At 42.6% G+C, this 15,707-nt stretch overlaps 1 gene segment (V, D, J or C); it reads left to right on the forward strand.

The window, feature by feature from the left end:
* Positions 1-749: 749 nt before the first annotated feature.
* Positions 750-15,707, forward strand: part of LOC122114185 — a 43,949-nt gene continuing 28,991 nt past the window's right edge. Inside the window, 3 exon segments of the V gene segment in view lie at positions 750-798; positions 1,163-1,168; positions 11,449-11,454. Coding sequence covers positions 750-798; positions 1,163-1,168; positions 11,449-11,454 — 61 coding nt within the window.

A 15,707-nucleotide genomic window follows, 5' to 3' on the forward strand; every position in this document is an offset into this window, starting at 1 on the left:
TACATCTATATATGCATCTGTATACATCTATATCTATCTATCTATCTATCTATCTATCTATCTATCTATCTATCTATCTATCTATCTATCTATCTATCTATACTGGAATTATATGCTTCTGTCAGAAAGAGGGCATTGTCCTTTAATCTTATAAATAAATGCATTTAGATCACTACTAATAGCAGAAATTTTTGTTCTTCTTATCAATTCTTTATGTTACATTTCCTTTGGAAACAGAAGTTCTAACTCTTGTAGCTGAGATTCCTGAACATATAACTTAGTAACTATGGGCATAAGATGCCACTTTATATAGCTAAACTATTCATCTCCCTTGAGGGTCCTTGCTGCTGCTGGTGAGTACAGTGTTTTTCTCTAGCCCTTCTGCTCGAGTTTAAGGAGAGCTGGGAATTGTGCTCATTCCTTTCCTACAGACTCTCCTTGACAGGAACGTGCATACCTTTGGTCTCTGATGATGTTTTAGGGTGTCAGAGCCATGTGCACCCTATCTTCCTTCACAGTGGGGTCTTTCTTCCCAGTGCTGCAGGAATCAAGGATTTTATTGGTTGTCACCAAACACAGAGCATATTTGGTATCACTTTTCTCATAAGAGCAGGCCTTACCTTCCCCTTGGTTCTTCCTATGCTGTTGCACCCACCTGGAGATTTGCATATTGCTCCCTAAGGAGGACCTTCCTTTCTAAGATCTGAACTTGCCTTGACCTGTCAACACTCCTCATTTAACTCTTAAAAATGAAGTCCTTCTATCGACTCCTGGGGCTGTTAATGCTCTGGATCCCTGGTAAGGGCAAAGGGAGATAAGGAATGAAAGTGGGTGAAAAGGTGAGATCTAAGGGTCCAGTTGTGCCCTATCTGTGAAGATCCTGTTATCCATGTTGGGAAAGTGATACTTAGGTGTGAGAGAGTGAAGAACATTCCAGAAAGAGCTAAAACTGTGCTTGGGTGAAGATTGCTAGATGAAAATATAGTCAGTGACTCCTAGAGACCTCTTTATATTTTAGAAATATCTTTATTTATAATCTTTTATATTTTTAGATTAGTAATCAATATGAAATACGAAAACAGGCAATATATCAAAATTCAACTAATATCAACATGTCTATGCTTGTGAATAACCTTGCACTTCTGTCTTATTCTAATTTCAGGATCCAGTGGAGATGTTGTGATGACCCAGACTCCACTCTCCCTGCCTGTCACGCTGGGAGATCCAGCTTCCATCTCCGACAGGTCTAGTCAGAGCCTCCTGCATAGCAATGGAGACACTTATCTGAATTGGTAGCTGCAGAAGCCAGGCCGGTCTCCACAACTCCTGATATACACAGTTTCCAACTGATTTTCTGTGGTTCCCAACAGATTCACTGGCACTGGGTCAAGCATAGATTTAACACTGACATCAGCAAGGTAGAGCCTGAGGATGTTGGAGTTTATCACTGCTTCAAGATACACATAAGCCTCCCACAGTGATACATTCCTGAACTAAAACTTCCTTTTAGGCTGTGTGAGCTATCCTTAGGGGTTACTGGTCTGGGGAACTGCAGAGCAGACCATCTGAGTCTGTCTAGGAGGAAGATATTTTTTGGGGGGGGGTCCGGTCATGGGGCCTGAATTCTGGGCCTAGGCGCTGTCCCTCAACTCTTCAGCTCAAGGCTATCGCTCTATAACTTGAGCCACAGCACCACTTCTGGCTTTTTTCTTTTTGCTTATGTGGTGCTGAGGTATCGAACCCAGGGCCTCATACATGCAAGGCAAGCGCTCTACAACTGAGTCACCTTCCCAGCCCCAGAGGAAGATATTTTGATCAATGTAACTATGAGTGCAGATGAGGTTTGAGTGACAATATGACTACATTCAATCTACAATCATGGAACAGTAGAAAAATCATAGTAGCACAGAGGCCAGGAGACTTCAGATAAACCATGAAGTATTTATTGAACAAATTCTTTGTGTCTTAAGTAATATTATAGCTAACAGGTAATATAAGAATGAAATGTCTGGGCTAGGAGGGTGGCTCAGTGGTAGAGCACTTGCCTTGCATTCCTGAGGCCCTAAATTCGATTCCTCAGCACCACATATACAAAAAGAAAAAAGCCGGAAGTGGCATTGTGGCTCAAGTGGTAGAGCACTAGCCTTGAGCTAAAGAGCTGAGGGACAGCACCCAGGCCCAGAGTTCAGGACCTATGACCGGAACACCCCCCCCAAAAAAAAGAATGAAATGTCTTTGTGATTTTATTCCATTTATAATGAAACTTGAAATACTTCCATCAAGCACATGGTCCTGCCTCACAACTATAGCAAATGCTGTGCTTTCTGTTCACCAGTTGGAGCTATAGTTGTGCATTTCTTGCCTCTGCTCTATGTGTTCCCGAAATGCTACTTTACCTTCAAGTCCTTAGCAGAGTTTGGTCAATGTCCTTTGGTTAGATTCACCTTTCCCCAGTTACAGTACTGCACTCTGTAAACTAGTGTCTCACCTTCTTTGCCCTAGGCCCTGGCTCTATTTAAGACTGTCGAGTGTGATCAAGCCCTGTAATGGTGTCCATAGGGCCCAATAGTGCAAGACTAAGCCTTGTTCAATAGGCACAGCATTCATAGCTCTATCTGGCCAGCATTAGTGAATTGATTTGAAAAATCATGGCATGACGGCATCATTAATAGCTTAATTTTATTCTATATCCATCCCTATAATCCTAAATTTTAAACAATGAAAATGTACACCCCTAGGATTTGGGTGATATTGTGTCTTATGCCAGCATCTAGTGTGCATTTGCATCAAATGGTGTAAACTGTTTCACCATTATTTTCTCAAATCCATCTGTGAAACTAACGGTTGGACTTTGAGATGCTCTGAGCTCCAGATTTTATTATTCATTGGCAAAATAGATGACAAGAATGTATGTTAACAAAAGGGATACCTTCGATTCACTTATGAACAGTTATTGTAAAGTTTATCCTCATTTGTAGCATTCTGTAGAATGCTAGTCAGAACTACCTCAGTTCTCACCTCTGTCCTGGCAAGCATATAACCCACATACAGAGAGGCACCCTTCTGATTTCTAATTCTCACTGAGTCTCCTCACTGTGTAAGTTTGTGGGTGACCAGAAAAGAAAAAGTAAATGATCCCTGAGCTTCCAGCGTGGTGCTGACGCTGGGTGACTGATAGTCAGCTGTCATCACTACTCCCATCTCAGAAACAGTAGATTGAAGGGGCGGAGCTTACTTGGAAGTATTTCCAGATACTTTTATTGGTTCTAAGATTAGTGCAACAAATTTTCATTGTAATTTGGTAAATACAAAGAAGAAATTCCATTAAGCATTGTCAACATTTGACAGGGAGTGGAAAACCTCTCTTGAAAAGCACATAAATGGTCAAATACACATACTGAATATAACTATATACCACTCATTTACCTTAATGTATATGAATATACATTTCTTCTTAATTTTTTCCCTGAAATAAGACATATGCTTTTCATCCCTTAGCACTTGTTACAAATGCAGAATAGCTGGTCTACTTTGTTCTACTGAATGATACTCTGCGTTTTATCAAGGTAACACTTGTCCTACAATGTTTTGAAATTCATAATTTAGAAGAACTTACCTTGGCAAATGAGATCTCTTATGAAAAGCTCTTGGCAACACACCAACATTTTTGTGTAAGTAATAAAAACTAATTTTTTACTATTTGCAAGATTCAATACCTTGAAAGTCTAATGGTGTGATTGGTTATTATTAACTTGATGAACTATTAAGAAATAGTGATTTCAAAGTGTGTTTCTGTTCTGGAGATACATGGACATAAATGTATTTCTATATCTTGACCTGAAGATAGTGTTCATGACCTTAAGTGTTTAATGTCTGTTGAGTATCTGTTCCAGATCAAACAAATCAAAAAAATGGAGACAAGTCCAGTGACCCGCAACAGAACTCTCAAGTTGAGCCCGGCCTGCATTGGGCAAATCATTGTAATGGTGAACTTCTCTATGACCTAAGATACATGTTTTGTGTTAGGATCCCCTTTGTTTGGAATTTTTTACACACCATCGTTGTTGAAACAGTGACTTATTTCATGTCAAATATGCACACAGAGATGATTTTTTATCAAAACTGACTACATAACTAATCTATTTAGAAAAATTATAAAGAGAATACAGGGACAATATGAACATATGAATAAATGAAGTAGAGTGAGATATTCTCAGGAACCTTCTATCAGGAGCAGTTAATTTGCAAGAGATCCACCAACATCAATAAATATCAGACGAATTAAAAAAGGACTTAGATATAACATGTGAAAGTACTGACGATGAGAAGTTTACAACAATGTCCACATTAACAGCAAATTGTATATTTGTTCAGAGCTCAGTTGCCTGCTGCCCTCAACTCTATCCTCTGCTCTCTCAGAGATGGATGGGACTCCGTCATTCTACAGCTTTGAATCCTAAATAAGGCCCCCATTCACAGTATGGATAGGGATCTAGAGATGGAAGGGGTTCTGGGAAATGTACTTCATGCAGAAACTGTAATGAAGTTCAGAGCTGATTACCCAGTGTGGTCCTATGGCCCAACACTCAGGATTTGATCAGGAAATCATTGCCTGAGAACATTTCCATATTGCATCTAAGTGTCATCAGAAGGTTGCAATACAAGCAACAAAGTTTCATAAAGTCACACATCAATGGAAATAAAGTTTGTATATTTTATATATATGAGTCTCTTTACAAACTAAATTCTCGCTTAACAAAATAAAAACAAAATTCAACTAAATATGGAAATAATATTTTCTTTCTTATTCAGTTTTCCAGAATTCAACAATATCATCAACAACACTGGAAACATGTTGCAAATACAAAATTAGAAACTACTTGAGATCTACTGAATGTGAATCTGCATTTCAGCATGTTGGCAGGTGATCTTTACTAGGTTTAAGAAGCCATGTTTAACCCAGGAGCTGGTGGCTTACAGCTGCCTTTTTAGCTTCTCAGGAGTCTGAGATCTGAGGATTGTGGTTCAAAACCAGCCAAGGTAGGAAAGATATTAAGACACTCATCTCCACTTAACCACCAAAAATATGGACGAAATACTGTGACTGAAGGTGGCAAGGCACTAGCATTGAGCAAACAGAGTTTAAGGACACTGACCACACCCTGAGTTCAAGCCTGAAGACTGGCACAAAGAAGCAAACAGATAGAAACAAAAGAAAACCAGTTGTGTTTAGAGGATGAATATCAAGGTTGAGAGATTCTCTTTACTTCTCTATTAGCCCCAATTAAGAACATATCTAGTTAATCCACATGTTAAATACACACATGTGCATATACACACATGAATGTGCACGTGTATACATGAACATGCAAGTGCATATGCTCACATACACAGTCCATTTCCAGTTGATATAAAAAAGTAAGTCACTTTCAATAGTTTGATGCATAGACTTATTCATTCAGAGAATGATAATCAGTTTTTTCTTAGTTGACCTAAGTGAAAAAAAATGCCACAAACCTTACAAACTATACTAAAAAGAATAATATCTTTATGAAAAAATTAAATTTTTAATCCAATGTGACACCTTCATCATCATTTGTTGTCCTTTACAGAGATCATCCCATTGAATTCAACATTCAAAGCCAATGTAACTTTTACTCTTATCTCTTGTAATGGCATTAAGGCATCATATATAGCTAAATTTTCCAGAAGACATTTCAAACTTAGCTTTCTTACAGAACCAAATCTAGAAATGATTTGTTTTCTGGATGTTTTAATAAATAAAGTACTGGGTTTAATTTGGGCTTATTTACCCATGATTATATTTTATTACTTGGTTTTGGGTTAAATTATATAAAACTATATTTTCTTACTATTTATTTATTTATAACTGCTGAGTTGAACATGGAACCTTATACAAGCTTGGCTAGTCCTCTCTCCCTGAGAAATTCCTCCAGCATTCTTTGATGGTAGTTATTTAGGAGATAGGTCTTGTGACCCTTTGTGACAATGTACTGATCTTCAACCCAGATGCTCCAGATCTCAACCTCCCAAGTAGCTTGGCATACAAGCTTGATCTTTGCTTCCAGCAACAATCTGTAAATCCCTTTCCTCCAGCATTTGTTTGCTGTCCTGAGCATGTTTCAGAAGTGAAGGGATGTAGGCAAAAATGGTTCCAAAAGCTGGTTAATCTAGATTCAAATGTACTATCTATCTTCAGAAACTACTTGCACCTGAAGAAGCTAACTGTAAAGAGAACTCTGAGTAGCCAGGTTTGGTTCCAATGATGCTATGTAAGTGATCAGATGGTGAAAGAAATAAGCAAATGTGGAATCTTTTAGAAAGGAATTAAAAAATGGAGATATTGCAGCAATTGTCATTTTGAGCTTACTATATGTTAATACAATAAATGCACAGTTTTCAAGAATTTCCAGTAGTTAATTACTTTAATTATCAACTCTACTCTTTTAGTGGAAACACAGTATAAAAGGTAAATTGAGAGATACCAGAATAGGAAATTACAAAGATAACTGAAGTATTAGTTCTTGTGTTACGTCACGCAATACATTACTTTTTAATACTTTTTATTGTAAAAATACTGTACAGAGGGTTTACTGTTACATGAGCAAAGTAATGAGTACATTTCCTAACGAGCATTATTGCCTACTCCTTTGTTTTTCCCCTACCATCCCTTCCCTCCCACCTCCACAACTACCCCGCATAATCGTTGTCACTATTTATTTGTTTGGTCCTGGGCTTGAACTCAGGGCCTGGTTGTCCTTGCTGAGGTTTCCTTCCTCAAGGATAGTGTTCTACCACTTGAGCCAACACTCCACTTCCAGCAATGATTTTGAAGGGGGGGATGCCTTTGCGGAAGAGTAGTTCAGTGCATAGGACAATCTCCTGTACTTTCCTGCATGGTCTTTTTGCAATCATGGTCTTCAGATCCCAATATTCTGAGTAGCTAGTATGGCAAACCTGAGTCAGAGGTCCACCAGCTTTTCCCCTGTTTGGAAAAAAAATCTGATTACTTTCCCTTGTCCAGAGGCCCACTGAGTAACCTGTGCATGATCTGAGTCTGAGACACATACACACACCACACACACACACACACACACACATACACACACACACACATACACACATATACAAGCAAACACACACATAGATATACAAGCCAACACACACATAATATCTGTGTGTACACATATACAAGCAAACACACTCATAGACATACAAGCAAACACATACATAATATCTATGTGTGTGTGTGTGTGTGTGTGTGTGTGTGTGTGTGTGTGTGTGTGTAGTCTTTGCACTATACAGGTATTCCCTGTGATTTGAAATCCTCCGATATTATTGCACATATTCATTCATATATTGGTATAAAACTTAATTATATTGATTATGATCACGTTTGACTGCTTTCCCCTATCCACAGCCTGTCTGCACAATGTGTGCACTTTGTGGGTCTAGGTGTGGGTATATGGTGCATCTCCACACAGCTGTTCCCTGTGAATGGGAGGAAAACCCATTTCCTTCTGGAGAGTAATAAGACTTATTAATGTATATGTCTTATCAACCCAATCCACATGGAAAACCTGTTCCTTAGGACATCTTCCTTCCAGTTGTATAAGGGCAGGAGTTAAGGAGGGAGGAGTAGCCATGAGGTGCTAGGGTCCCAGGGGTAAGGTAAGAGTGGACACATTGTGAGACTGTAGGCCTGGTAGAGGCATGGGAAAGCCAGTGGGCGGTGTCCTTAGGACATCCCACCAGTGTTCCATGCCTTGGAAGCTCATCACCAGGGTAACTTGCCATTACCATAGTTGTTCTCTCAAATGGTCTTGAACATGAGCTTGGCAGTTTTCATACCAGCAGGCTTTCTGGTCTTTCCCATGGACCTGGGGACAGCCATGGTGGTGCTGGAAGGGGCACAGGCTGTTGTCTGGGCTTGGGATGAAACTTCCTTCCCCTGAGACCACCCCTGCCCTCACCCCGCCAGCACTAGCAACACTACATGCACCCCTTCCTCCTCCTATACCTCCAGCTCCTGGCTGACCAGCACTGCCCATGACACTTGGTAGGTGGGCAGAGATGTGGCCACTCCCAATGCAGGCCAGGTTGGGCTCAAGTTGACCTCCTCAGGACACTGTGGCCCTGTGTTCATGGCCCAGAAGCTAGTGCAAGAGCCAGGAGGCTTTTCTGGATGTTGGTGTAGGAGCATCTGGGCCTGTAAGCTTCTGCTCATGTTGCTTTGGGCAGCACTCATAGCTTTCAGACGCCATTTTTGGTGTTGGCAAAGCCGCAGGTACAGTTCTCACCAGGACTCGCCCTTTGTTGGTTTTTAGTCTTTGAATGCTTCTCTATGCCAGACTTGCCCCAGTTTGTCTGTACTGCTTTGGGCCAATGTCCTAGGCAGTTGTGGGGAGGAGACTTGTGGAAGATCATGCAAAGTGCATCTTGGAGACTCCTACTAGGATGTGAGGGCTTAACAGGCCTGAGACAGGGAAGGGCTTAGAGGAGGAACTGTGGGAAGAGGTGGGGCAGTCAGAGGACTATATAAGGCAGGCAGCTGGCAGGCAGAGTCACTCTGGATGCTGCCGGGCAGTGTCACGTGCCTCACAGTGACCAACCAGAGCAAGTGCTCTGAGCACGGTGAGTGACCCATGGCATCCAGGAACCCAGGTGACTGGCCCAGGCACCTATGTAAACGTGAACATGGTTGGCAAAAGGATGGAGGTGGCCAGGTGGGTGTGTGGAGCTGTGAGGCAGATTCAGGAGTGGCTGGCCTTCAGCACAGATGCCGAGGAGCTCCACAAATCCTTGAGTCTGCTTTCAATCATTCCCATCACGGCAGAAATCCTTGCCACCATGACTGTCAGAAGCATAGTGAAGAGTTTTAGGAAGCACCCACAGGCGGCCGGTTCGGCTAAAGAACTGTACAAACACTGGAAGACCTTGACTGTTCTGAGCCACAAATCAGAGGCTCTGAGCCAGGTCCCTGACCAGGATGGAGGTCTAGAGCCCAAGAAGTATGATCTTGGGCAGGGAGAGGGGCAGAGGGAGGTGGAGCATGGTGAGAGGGAGCAGGAGGACCTGTTGAAGACGTCAAATGTGGAGCTGTTCTCTCAGAGCAGGGTGAGTGAACCCCTGGATGGAGGAGTCCAGGTGTGTGGTTCCCGTGTCTCTGTAGACGTGGCCAGGGGTGGCATGGGGACGCAGACCTCTGAGTGGGTGTGGGGAGCCGTGCGGCTGCTCCAAGATTACCTGGCCTCCAGCACACATTCGGAGGAGCTCCGCAAATCCTTGAATCTGCTCTCAGTCTTGCCCATCACGGCAGAAATCCTTGGCGCCACGGGTGTCAGAGAGATGGTGAAGGGTTTTAGGAAGCACCCGCTGGTGGGCAGTATGGCAAAGGAGCTGGACACACGCTGGGAGGCCTTGGCTCTCCTGGGCTGCAACCCAGCACTTCTTTCAGCGATTCTACAGCAGGTCTCTGAACAGGATGGCTCTCCAGAGCCCAGGAAGGAGGCTCTTGTGCTGTCAGAGTCAGGGTGGGTGCAAGAGGACAAGTAGAGTCAAGTGTAGTTTGGGTCTCCGGGGAAAAGCCATGGTGCCCAGGAAGGGAGGTCCCTGCTCTGGGCCAGAGTCCCCATGGCCTGGGAAGCTGTGTGAACTCCAGGGACCTGGCAAGCAGACTGCCAGCCCTTGACCCAGTAGCAGGTGGGAGAAGCATCCCCAAGGGGGCAGCATCAGTTCTCATCATTGGTCCATGGATAGCTCCAGAGGGCCTCAGGACCACGAGCCCAATGGTACGAGGGGCATACCTGGCATCTGGCACCCTCCCAAACTGTAGGTCCAGGATTCACCAAGGTGCCCACAAGAGGGTCTCCCTTAGGAACCCCAGGGACAGAGCAGGGCCAGACCAAAAGAGGGAGGCTGATCCTCTGTGGAGGAGAAATGAGGATTAGGCCCTCTAAGGTCAGACCTATGGCCACCCAGAGAAGGTGTGGGGGCAATCACCAGAGCGAATCCCAGCAACAGCATGAATTCCTCTCACCTCCACAGTTTTTTGAGGATGCCCTCAACCAGACCTAGCTGGTGCGGAGGAGAAAGAGGACCAGGGGCAGGATTTGTGCCGCTGTCTCGGCTCTAGGAGGTCTGACAGGGAATGGCTCCCATGGCCCCAGTAGACTCTAAGATTTGGTGCATAGCTCAGTCTGGAGGGTGAGCACGGGACAACTGGCCCCAGCCCCAGCCAACTATATACAGCCAGTGTTACCAATTCCACACAAGAAGCCAGGGTGCCAATGGTTCTGCTCAGCAGTGAAACCCCTAATTTCCCTGGGTCGCAGGTCAACTCGGGTGGGCTGCCCGACCTGTAGTGGATGTACCCATTCCCTCCACCTGGGTGTGAGCATCTGTGCCTTTGGAAGTGGGAGAAAGTGAAGGAAAGAGGGAGGGGAAGGGGCAGCCTTGCCTTTGTCAGAATGTCCCTGAAGATGCCTCTGTACTGCAGACCAAAGCAAGGCTCCCTTGCTCCCTGGAGCACCCAGGAATTCCAGGGCCTCCCACAACACAGTGCTCCAGTCAATCCCAGGCCGCCCTGCATTCTCTGAGCACCGGTTTCCAGGACATATACCCCTTCTCTGCACCAGAATCAAGGTGAGAGTCACCGCAGGCCTGTGGCGCACAGGGTCTGCAAGCAGTGAGGACCAGGGTCTAATCTGCCCAAGCCAAGAAGAGCAGAGGCCAACAGGTCCAGAAGTGTCTACACCCACCTCAGAAAAGCCTCCTGGCCCTGGAGCAAGCTTCTTGGCCAGACTGTAAGGCCAGCCATGTCCTGAGGAGGCAAGGTTAGTCCAAACTGGCCCCTGCTGGGAGGTTCCACATGGCCACCCACCTAGCAAGCCTGCGGGCATTGCTGGTCAACCATGAGCTGGAGGTGCAGGAGGAGGAAGGGGTGCTGGTCGTGTTGCCATTGGTGGTGAGAGTGGAGAAATGAGTGGTCTCAGAGGCAGGATGTTTCATCCCCAAGTTCAGCCAACAGCCTGTGCCCCTTTCGGTACCACCGTGGCTGCCACCAGGCCTATGGGCAACACCAGAAAGGCCGCTGATATAAGAACCTCCCGGCTCGTGGTCAAGGCCATTCTTGAGGACAACCAAGGCAATGGCAAGTTCCCCTGGTGATGATCTTAATAAGCCTGGAACAACTGGAGATATCCAAAGGACACTGCCCACTGGTTTTCCAATGCCTCTGCCAGGGCAACAGTTTCACAATATTTCCACTCTTACCTTACCCCAGGACCCTAGCACCTCATGGCTACTCCTCCCTCCTTAACTCTTGCCCTTGTAAAACTTGAAGGTAGATGTCCTAACTAACAGGTATCTCTCACGTGGATTGGGTTTAGAAGATATATAAATTAATAAGTTTTAATACTCTTGGAGATGGAGGTGTTTTCTCCCATTCATAGGGAACAGCTGTGTGAAGATGCAGCATGTGCCCACACACAGACCCACAAAGTACGCACATTGTGCAGATTATTTGTGGATAGGGAAAACAGTCTAACATGGTCAAAATCAGTGAAATAATTTTATACTAATATATGAATAAATAAGTGCAATATTGTGGGGGGATTTCAAATCACAGGGATCATCTGTATAGAGCAAAGAATAGACACACACATGTATACAACAAACACACACAACCAGTGTGTTTGTGTGTCTCAGGCTCAAATAAAGCATAGACTACTCAATGGGCCTCTGGATAGGGAAAAGGATCCCATGTTTTCCAAAGGGAGGAAAAGATTTCAATACTAGGTACTCAGGATCTTGGGATAAGAAGACCATGATTCCAAAAAGATCAGATAGGAAAGTACAGGAGCCTGTCATTTCCACTGAACTACTCTTCCCCAAAGGCATCTCACCCTCAAAATCATTGCTGGAAGTGGAGCTTTTTTTTTTTTATAATTTATTTTATTTGTAAAAGTACTGTACACAAGAGTTACAATTACATAACCAAGATAATGCGTACATTTCTTACCAAGCATTGCAGCCTCCTCCTTTGTTTACCATTCACATCCATTTGCAGCCTCCCTCCGCCCCCCCAGTCCCAATCCTTCTCCCCCACCCCACCCTGCACCGACATTGTAAAGCTCGTTTTGGACATGACAACTTGTACTTCTCATTGTTGCAACAGGTCCACCCGTATCCTTAAACGACTTGTTTTTCCCCATCTCCTCCACAAGTTATACTGACATCAAATATAGTGAAAGCAGGGGTTATACTGTGGGGGAGGGACATACAAAGCAACAAAGAAATCATCTTATAAATGCGTTAGAAACACATGCATGAAAGAAAAAAAAATTAAAATACATATATAAGGGTTCATTTTCCTAACATCACATTATCTGACCTTTTCCGCTTGACTCATATATATACTAGATATTGCAAATAAGGAAAACCATGGGACCTATGTTTCTTTGGGCTTGGCTTACTTCGCTTAATATAATTTTTTCCAAGTCTTTCCATTTCCTAACAAAAGGGGCAATGTCATTCTTTCTGATGGAGGCATAGAATTCCATTGTGTATATATACCACATTTTCTTGATCCATTCATCTACTGAGGGGCATCTGGGTTGGTTCCAGATCTTAACTATGGTAAATAATGCTGCAATAAACATAGTTGTGCTGGTAGCTTTAGTGTGGCCTTGTTTGTAAACATTTGGGTAAATGCCAAAAAGTGGGATTGCTGGGTCATAGGGGAGTTCTATATGGAGTCTTTTGAGGAACCTCCATACTGTTTTCCAAAGTGGTTGGACAAGTTTACATTCCCACCAACAATGAAGTAAGGTTCCCTTCTGTCCACATCCCCTCCAGCATCTGTTGTTGTTAGAGTTCTTGATTTTAGCCATTCTAACTGGAGTGAGGTGGTATCTCAATGTTGTTTTGATTTGCGTTTCTTTTATGGCTAGGGAGGTTGAGCATTTCTTCATGTGTCTATTGGCCATCCTTCTTTCTTCTTCAGAGAAGTTTCTCTTTAAGGCTTTTGCCCACTTGTTTATTGGGCAGTTGTTTCTTTGAGGATTTGTTGTTGGGGGGTTTAATTTTTTGAGTTCCAAGTATATTTTAGATATGAGACCCTTGTGTGTTGTGTGGCTAGTGAAGATCTTCTCCCAATCCGTGGGCTTTCTATTGATCTTGCTAGCTATGTCCTTTGCCATGCAGAAGCTCTGCAACTTTATGCAATCCCATTTGTCCAACCTTTCTTTGATTTGTTGTGTTTCCGGGTCTCTATTCAGAAAATTCCAGCCTTTGCCAAGGAGACCTAGGGTTTCTCCTATTCCATCCTGTAATGTTTTCAGAGTGTCTGCTTTAACTTCGAGGTCTTTGATCCATTTGGAGTTGATTCTGGTGCAGGGTGATATATAAGGATCTAGCTTTAGTTTTCTACAAGTAGTTAACCAATTTTGCCAGCACCATTTACTGAAGAGGCTGTCTTTCTTCCATTCTATTGTTTTAGCTCCTTTATTGAAGATTAGATGGCTATAGGTCTGTAGGTTCATTTCTGGGTTTTCAATTCTATTCCATTGGTCCTGAGGTCTGTTCTTATGCCAATACCAAGCTGTTTTGATTACTATGGCTTTATAGTAGAGTTTGAAATTTGGTATTGATATTCTTCCAGCAGTGTTTTTTCCGTTGAGGAGCGTTTTTGCTATTCGGGGTCTTTTATTGTTCCATATGAATTTTTGGATTGCCTCTTCTATTTCCTTGAAGAATGAGGGTGGAATTTTGATAGGTATTGCGTTGAATTTGTAGATAGCCTTGGGAAGTATTGCCATTTTCATGATGTTAATCTTTCCAATCCAGAAGCATGGAAGGTTTTGCCATTTTTTAAGTTCTGTGTTGATGTTCCTTTTTCAAGATTTTAAAGTTTTCATCATAGAGGTTCTTCACTTCTTTGGTTAAGTTAATTCCTAAGTATTTTATTTTTTGTGGGGCTATTACAAATGGAGTTGCTTTCCTAATTTCAGCCACACTTTTCCCATTGTTCGCATACAGAAAGGCCATTGATTTTGGGGGGTTAATTTTATACCTGGCTACTTTGTCAAAGTTTTGAATAAGCTTGAGTAATTTGGGAGTGGAGTCTATGGGATTCTTTAAATACAAGATCATGTCGTCTGCAAAGAGGGAGAGTTTTATTTCTTCTTTCCCTATTTGGATCCCCTTTATGTATGCATCTTGCTGTAGCTAGGCATTCTAATACTAGATAGAAGAGAAGTGCAGAGAGTGGACATCCTTGTCTTGTTCCTGAGTTAAGAGGAAATGGCTTCAGTTTTTCACTATTAAGTATAATGCTGGCTGTAGGTTTGTCATATACAGCCTTTATTGTATTGAGGAATGTTCCATGGATTCCTAATTTTTCCAAAACCTTCATCATAAAGGGGTGTTGGATCTTGTCGAATGCTTTTTCTGCATCTATTGAGATAACCATGTGGTTCTTATTCTTGCTCCTGTTGATGTGATGAATAATATTATTTGATTTGCCTATATTAAACCAGCTTTGCATCCCTGAAACGAATCCTGTTTGATCATGGTGTATGATTTTTTGGATGAATTGTTGAAGTCGGTTGGCCAATATTTTGTTGAGAAGTTTTGCATCAATGTTCATCAAAGAAATGGGTCTATAATTCTCTTTCTTTGATGAGTCCCTGCCTGGTTTTGGGATGAGGGTTATGATGGCTTCATAGAATGTGTTCGGTAGTGAGCTTTCTCTTTCAATTTCATTGAAGAGTTGGAGGAGTATTGATGTGAGCTCTGCTTTGAAGGCCTTGCAGAATTCCGCTGTAAAACCATCTGGTCCTGCACTTTTCTTAGCTGGGAGGTCTCTTATTGCTGTTTCTATTTCAACGCTTGATATGGGCCTGTTAAGCTGGTTTAACTCATCTTGGTTTAGTTTTGGCATGTCAATATTTGCTAGGAAAAGGTCCATTTCTGTCAAGTTCTCAAACTTATTGGCATAAAGTTTTGAGGAGTATTCCCTTATAATGTTTTGAGTCTTGGTTGTTTCCATGCTGATGTTTCCATTCTCGTCTTTGAGTTTATTTATTTGGGTGTGTTCTCTTCTTTTTCTGATAAGACTTGCTAAGGGTCTGTCAATTTTGTTAAGTTTTTCGAAGAACCAACTCTTTGTTTTGTTGATTCTTTCTATAGTTTTTTTAGATTCTAATTCATTTAATTCTGATTTAATTTTAATTATTTCTTTCTGTCTCCTGGATTGGGGTTTATCTTGCTGCTCTTTTTCAAGGAGGTTTAGATGTGTCATTAAATTGTTGGTTTCAGATCTCTCCAATTTGTTGATGTAGGAGCTCAGAGCTATAAACTTGCCTCTGAGTACTGCTTTTGCTGTGTCCCAGAGGAGCTGGTAATTTGTGTGTTCATTTTTGTTGAATAGCATGAACATTTGAATTTCCTTTCTAATCTCTTCCATGACCGACTCGTGATTCAGCAGTGTGTTGTTCAGCCTCCATGTGATACCAGACTTTCTTTGGTGGCTTTTGGTGTTGAGTTCTACTTTTATTCCCTTGTGGTCAGAGAGAATGCAAGGTATCATTTCAATGTTCCTGAATTTGGACAAGTTTGCTTTGTGGCCTAAAATGTGGTCTATTTTAGAAAATGTTTCATGTGCTGCTGAGAAAAACGTGTAT

This window comes from Dipodomys spectabilis, unplaced genomic scaffold (assembly GCF_019054845.1).
Source record: "Dipodomys spectabilis isolate Male_0828 unplaced genomic scaffold, ASM1905484v1 ptg000106l, whole genome shotgun sequence".
NCBI lineage: Eukaryota > Metazoa > Chordata > Mammalia > Rodentia > Heteromyidae > Dipodomys > Dipodomys spectabilis.